The sequence below is a fragment of the Bidens hawaiensis genome, unplaced genomic scaffold, assembly GCF_021521415.1.
Source record: "Bidens hawaiensis isolate Kalapana, Puna unplaced genomic scaffold, B.hawaiensis_p1.1 tig00033540_1, whole genome shotgun sequence".
NCBI lineage: Eukaryota > Viridiplantae > Streptophyta > Magnoliopsida > Asterales > Asteraceae > Bidens > Bidens hawaiensis.
The window spans coordinates 156,085-163,112 of NW_027495756.1; the positions used below are offsets into that span (position 1 = coordinate 156,085).

The following is a 7,028-nucleotide window of genomic DNA, read 5'->3' on the forward strand; positions in this document are numbered from 1 at the left end:
CCGATTCGAATCCAAAATATCGAGCCTTCAAATCTCTCAAGCATTCTTAGTGTTCTTACTCTTTGTGATCTCTGACAAGATCTCTTCACACACCACTTGAACAATAAACGCTCTCATTGTTGTATTCTATTTCTCGTCCAAAACTGCTCTGTATGCAAGCTTGATGGCTTCTCGAACTCTCTAGGCATCTATTATTGCTTCCATCTCGATTTCTCATGCCATGATGTTGTTTAACGTTAATATAGAATAATTGAACAACATCCCACTAGATACTTTTGTAACCACATAAAGGGTAAAAACAGTGAAGATCGACATCGTATTAAACCATGGGTCAATCAATCAATCATACCCAGTGGAATCTCACCAATAGCAAAGCTATAAGTAGGGTCTGGGGAGGGTGAGATGTATGCACACCGTACCTCTATCCGATGGGATAGAGAGGTGGCTTCCAGGGAGACCCTCAGCTCAAGATAACATTGTATGAGAGAAAAAGAAGGGGCATCAAAGTATAATAGTGATAAAATTGATAATAGCACGTAGTAAAATTAATAATACTAATACATGTATAGATAACCATATAGAACTAAATGAGAAGAGAAAACATAATGGTGTGTGACCAAAATCAGGTAACGAAAAACCGCTAAGGTATTCCTTATTCCTTAAAAATCCTTAGCCTTAATTCTAAGTCTCCAAGAATTCCTATCCTCAACCATGTCCTCTGAGAGACTTGGGTCTAGCAAATCATGTCTAATCCTCTCATCCCAAGTCAATTTAGGTCGGCCTCTACCCCTCCTCCCCCCTATAGTAATGTTTTCTACTGATCTAACAGGGTTCGTCATCTGTTTTCTCTTCACATGTCCAAACCATCTCAATCTCCACTCTCTTATCTTGTCAGATATGTTAGCTACCCCTAATCTCTCCCGAAACACCTTGTTTGTTATTCGGTCTAACCTTGTGTGCCCACACATCCAGCGTAACATTCTCATCTCTGCTACCTCCAATTTCCGCTCTTGTGTCTTCTTGATGGCCCAACAATCTGTTCCACATAACATTGCAGGTCTTACTGCAACCCTATAAAATTTTCCCTTTAGTTTAGTTGGGAAACTCTTGTCGCACAATATACCTGTGGCTGCTCTCCATCTACACCATCCTACCAGAACTCGATGTGCCACATCGCTGTCTAATTCCCCATTGCTCTGAACAAATGATCCTAGGTACTTGAACTTCGTTACCTGCGTAACCACTTGCCCTTCGATGGTGATCTAAACGTCCTCATTATCATTTACCCCGCTAAAATCACAGTGTAGGTACTCCGTCTTAGAGCGATTAATCCTTAATCCTTTTGTCTCTAAGGCTGTACGCCACTCCTCTAGCCTCCCGTTTAGTTCTCGTTTACTCTCAGCAACTAACACAATGTCGTCTGCGAACATCATGCACCACGGGAGTGTCTCTTGAATTGACTTTGATAACTCATCCAAGACAACTGCAAAAGGAAACGGACTTAACGCTGACCCTTGGTGAAGGCCTACCTCCACAGGGAAGAAATCGGTATCCCCCACAGGCGCACGAACACTTGTTGCACTCCTGGTATACATATCCATAATTACCTCTATATATTTCCTCGGAACCCTTCTACCCTGTAGGCACTTCCAAAGAACTTTGCGTGGCACACTGTCGTACGCCTTTTCTAGGTCAATAAACACCATATGGAGGTCGCGCTTCTTCTCCCTATACTTTTCCATCAATCTTCTTAGAATGTGTATTGCCTCTGTGGTGGAACGCCCCGGCATGAATCGAAATTGGTTCATCGTAACATGAGTTTCCCGTCTAAGTCTAGCATCCATCACTCTTTCCCAAAGCTTCATAGTATGGCTTAGTAGTTTGATTCTTCGGTAGTTACCACAACATTGGGCGTCTCCTTTATTCTTATAAAGGAGCATGCACTCCTAGATTGTGTTTATTAATATTCTTCTATACCTAAAGTTTCAAATACTTCTAGTAACTCAAAAAAAGTGGAACCTGCTTTTAAATACTTCTAGTAATTGTTTATGTCCAAGTACCCTCGGTAGTTTGATTCCTCGGTAGTTACCACAACATTGGGCGTCTCCTTTAGTTATCTCGGTAGTTACCACAACATTGGGCCTCTCCTTTAAACCATGGGTACTTGGGCATAAACCTATCAATACTCTGATACCAATTAAATCAAACTATCAAACATAAACAATTACTAGAGGTATTTAAAAGCAGGTTCCACTTTTTTTGAGTTACTAGAAGTATTTGAAACTTTAGGTATAGAAGAATATTAATAAACACAATCTAGGAGTGCATGCTAGCTTTAAAACAGAATATGATCAAGTGAGGTTAATGATTCTCTTACCGGCCATAATATTCCTCATCAATTGTTAGAAGATAGTTCATCTTTGATCCTTTCAGCAGTGGTCTTTATTAAGGTATCAACTGTTGCCACCGAGCCAATTGATATATTAGCATTGGGAGTTGAATCGACTAAAATTTGGAATGCAACGGTTATTAGTGATCCGCCACTTCCAACTTCAAGAACTCCTGCTCCATGTTGTATAGGTCCATCAGGAAGTATGGCAAAGCCAGATTGTAACAACGCCACATAATCTGGATTACCCCCATTTAATACAACATTCACAATCTAGGAGTGCATGCTAGCTTTAAAACAGAATATGATCAAGTGAGGTTAATGATTCTCTTACCGGCCATAATATTCCTCATCAATTGTTAGAAGATAGTTCATCTTTGATCCTTTCAACAGTGGTCTTAATTAAGGTATCAACTGTTGCCACCGAGCCAATTGATATATTAGCATTGGGAGTTGAATCGACTAAAATTTGGAATGCAACGGTTATTAGTGATCCGCCACTTCCAACTTCAAGAACTCCTGCTTCATGTTGTATAGGTCCATCAGGAAGTATGGCAAAGCCAGATTGTAACAACGCCACATAATCTGGATTACCCCCATTTAATACAACATTCACGGATGCAACATCCACAGGTGCATATATAACATATGATCCCATGGAATCGTTTGAACTCTCTTGAAGTATAAGCATATCGCTCTGACTTGAGTTGGTATTCTACAACACAGACAGGTTAGAAGTTAAAAAGAATCGTTAATTTCATTTTGTTTAATTTTAGAACATACATCGACTCGCAGAAGAGAAACACAATTTCCTGGATCACGGCCATTGGCAATATGTGCCATTTCTTGTACTCCATTGGCTGAAAAGATGTCCCACTGGAGATCGAACATATAATCAATGAGCTAACTTCATAATTATGTTTAAGTATATGATATTCTTTATTCTTTAAGGACTCTAATATAAAGAAATTTGTTACCTTAGGCCTATGGTGCTCACTGCGAAGAAACTCAAAGACCTGGTTAGGAGGAACTGGTAGCCGAAATGAAGTTGCAGCACTTAGCACCATACCAGGTGGTTTGCCTGGATCATCCATACTCATTCGGCTCATTACCTGAACGTCATCTGACTCACTGCTAGTTAAACTTGTCCATGTGTTGGTAGTTGAAGCAGCTACCCCGCTACAGAAGCTCAAAACCATTCTCGCAGCTAACTTCAACATACTCCTTCTCCCTTCAAGGGTGGTTATAGCTATCAAATGAATTAACAAAATCATTTACAATATCAAATTAAGCATATTATAAAAGTCATTTCTATAAACTAGAAAACAATAGAATGTGAACAAGTAGATATATATATATATATATATATATATATATATATATATATATATATATATATATATATATATATACTTGCCTCCTACATCTTCTACTGGAATATAACTAGCCATTGCTCTCGCTAGTCTTTCACATTGTCTCTCTAAAGTTGCTAACCATCTTTTTGCACCAAATGCTAGACCAGAGTTTACTAGCACCTTATAAAGATCATCAACAGCCCCGTCATCAACTTCGAGATGTTCAACCCATGTGACCTAGAAATGGAAATTAAACACGAATTCATGAAACTGATGTACATTCACATATGCATTATTGCATCATCAAAAGCCAGTAAATTTTTAATGTAAACCTAGATTAATTTATAGTTTCATACCTTTGAGTACCCATTGAGCATCCCATGAATCAAACAGCCAGAAGGCCTTCTTCTGCATCTTGATCTCATTGATCGTAGATCATCCAAGGATACATCAACCACGACCCACATTCCGTCGTTTTGTTGTTTACAATACCTAACAAAGTAGGTCTCTCTTGTTGGGACGAGTGGCGTCGGAATTTGATACTCAGCTGCCATCTGAAAATATGGACAGTAGTTTTTACTTTTTAGATTAAATAGATACAATCAAATATGGGGTTTTAAAACCTAATGTATAACTTCACAAGACATTAAATGATTGATCCCCTTACCACTTGCATAGCTCCATTGTAAGTGCCAGCCACACCGGTTGAAAGTACTTCCACAGTCCTTGCTCTTGAAACAATGCCGCAAAAGACATTTGACCAACGATTCTGAAAAATCATTGTTTGTTTATTGAATTCACAATTTAAAGGACAATTGACATAAAAAGATTGTCTAACAGTAAACACATACCACATTCATTAGAATTTCCACCACATTCATGTGGTTCATCATGACAACCTTGGATGCCCTTGAAGCTTCACATTTCAGTCCAGGTGGTTTCGGTCCGCTGCCTCCAAGAAATGACCGTGTATACATATCTTCATTTAACGTTTCGAGAGATGGGGCATCTGAGGTTGGAACCCACAGAGGTGCACCAACCATGGCCATTTTGATTATCACTTCCATGGCTGCAACAGCAAGCTTGACAATAATAGGCCTCTCACTTGCGGTAGGGCCAACCATGTGCCGAGGAAGGTCACTTGCTTCAAGCATCTCTCTTACCATTCCTTGATTTCGGTTATAATTAGCCGCAGGAGAGTCAAGGGAGTGAGATGGTCCTTGAGATGATGAAATATCAGTGTAACTGACTACTTGCTTGCCATAGTAGTTGGAAGTCATTTCGGATATCCGATCAATCTGTTAAAAACAACCTTGAAAGTTAAATTTGAACAAATTATAGAAAGTACATAAATTCCACTTGATATGCGAGGAAAATATGTTTTCTTGTGTTTAAATTTAAGACATACCTTGTCTCGTAGACACGCATTTTCAGCTATTAATTCGTGCTTTATGGACATCTCCCTAATATCAGCCGGCCCACCACAGTTTAGACAAGTGGCGTTAGTGAGAGCTTCCGTCAGTCGTTTGTGCTCTGCCTGGAGTTGTTTGTTTAAATTCCTCAGCTCTGAATTGTTAGAGCGTTCATGCTGAGCCTAATTTAGAACAAAAATAAAAAAGAAAAATTTGAGTAGTTATGTGGCTTATTTGGTATAACGCGTCGCTTCTATATAAGCTTATGGACGAGCTCACGTAGTTTAAAATCAAAGAGGTACGTCTCAACTCTAATTCGGTATGAGTATTGTTTTTGTTTTATACTTTTATTACTCATCAAAAAATAAAAAAACAGTAAAAGGAAGTTGAGCCACTAACACAGTGTTGTTATTCTTAAAGATGAAAGATGAGTATAGTCAAACCAGTTGATGTTAATTGATTGTCAAAGTAAAACATTATTGCATATAAACATATAATTTATATAAAACTCAAGATTTCACGATACAGTATCACTTGACTAAGTGTGCCTCATGTGTGTATTAGGATGATATATATTGGTCCTTAATATTCATACTGCAAATGTGCATTTTTATGTAAGTTACCTTCATTTGGGTTCGTTTATTTTGGAACCAAAACTTGATTTGCAACGGATCCAAATTTAGCCTTCTGCCAAGTTCATCTCTTTGCATATTACTTGGATGCGGGTTTGTATTATAAAACCTACATGGAATATAAACAATAAATATTGATAAAGCTTTAAGGCTAATCTCAAACTATTTTTCCTCAAACGAAAAATCCAACTGATTTGAGGACTAAATGATAGAAATCAATTGAATATTTGATGAAATATTAGAACACTCAACAAATTAAGGGTAAACTAAATAAACATAATAAACCTATGACTTAGGTGACTTCAAACTCTTAGATAATCTTGATTTGTAAACAACTGCATCTATCTTCTATTTGCTTTTCTTTGGTCACGTTTATTGCTAGTAATCATCATCCCGAATTTGATCTAGACTTGCAAGATCTTTGATACCGAATTTCATGGATTTGTTCTATAGTATGACGATGGTAACGCCTCCTGTTGTTTGGAATGTCATTTGGATCTTGATTATCATTGTCTCTGGAAGGAGCTTCCGCAATATCAGTCTCGGATTTTCTATCTTGCTCATCATCTCTAGGAATATCAAGATTCTCAAACATATTGTTGTGAGACATATCTTCCTCTCAACACTAATCCTGATACAAGGGATAGTTTAACTTCAAATAGAAAATACAAATTACACAAGGGAAGATCATCTAGAAAATTTGATTAATAGTAACTTATAACCTTTTTTCCTAGTATCATAAATCATATTTGATCAAGGGTATGAAATAATTAAGAAATTTTACAGTTATTTATTTTCGTCTCATGGTTTTGTATTTACTTTCGAACAAATCTTTCAACAAATGATAAATTTCATCAAATTTTAATGACCAAAACATTCCATGACACGCAACTAATGGCCTTTTTCATGTTTGTTTTTTCATACAACACAACTAATATTAGTGGCGTACCCTAGAATTATTTTCATTGTGGTCGGAAAACTTTAAGGTTGGTCGTCTGTGGCTAAACATTAATATTTTTCCGATCTGGTGTCGATTCAAGTCAAATCATATCGGGTCACAAAATAAAAGGATTAAGAAACATAAACATTTTAGTTCGGTTGTCTATCAACAAAATTATATTTTGTCTTCTACTACCGACCACTTTTCCTCTTAAGTCTTTTTCAAAACTAGATCAGATAGCAAATTAAAAGTAATTTATTGGTTCATTCATCAAACCGAATTCAAAAACCAGATAACATC

At 37.3% G+C, this 7,028-nt stretch overlaps 1 protein-coding gene across 2 annotated transcripts; it reads right to left on the reverse strand.

Annotated features, from left to right (window-relative positions):
* Positions 1 to 2,252: 2,252 nt before the first annotated feature.
* LOC143585036 (homeobox-leucine zipper protein PROTODERMAL FACTOR 2-like) lies at positions 2,253 to 6,405 on the reverse strand. 2 transcript variants are annotated; one of them, XM_077066925.1, is made up of 11 exons: positions 6,217 to 6,405; positions 5,780 to 5,897; positions 5,153 to 5,338; positions 4,596 to 5,042; positions 4,412 to 4,513; positions 4,101 to 4,298; positions 3,807 to 3,981; positions 3,367 to 3,638; positions 3,173 to 3,265; positions 2,819 to 3,104; positions 2,253 to 2,559 (listed from the first exon to the last, which is right to left on the reverse strand). In XM_077066925.1, exons 1-11 carry the CDS (start codon positions 6,396 to 6,398, stop codon positions 2,396 to 2,398), a joined length of 2,223 nt encoding a protein of 740 aa, XP_076923040.1. In that variant the 5' UTR covers positions 6,399 to 6,405; the 3' UTR covers positions 2,253 to 2,395. The 2 variants fall into 2 exon arrangements, with proteins under 2 accessions (XP_076923040.1, XP_076923041.1); XM_077066926.1 differs by lacking the exon at positions 2,253 to 2,559 and having other exon boundaries at positions 2,742 to 3,104.
* Between the last annotated feature and the right edge of the window lie 623 nt (positions 6,406 to 7,028).

Excerpts from the sequence above, each read along its gene's own strand:
- LOC143585036 (XM_077066925.1), bottom strand. The coding sequence starts at position 6,398 with ATGTCTCACAACAATATGTTTGAGAATCTTGATATTCCTAGAGATGAT. Across the intron at positions 5,043-5,152 it reads ATGCGTGTCTACGAGACAAG|ATTGATCGGATATCCGAAAT; the intron begins GTATGTCTTAAA and ends TGTTTTTAACAG. Across the intron at positions 3,266-3,366 it reads GTGAGCACCATAGGCCTAAG|TGGGACATCTTTTCAGCCAA; the intron begins GTAACAAATTTC and ends TTCGATCTCCAG.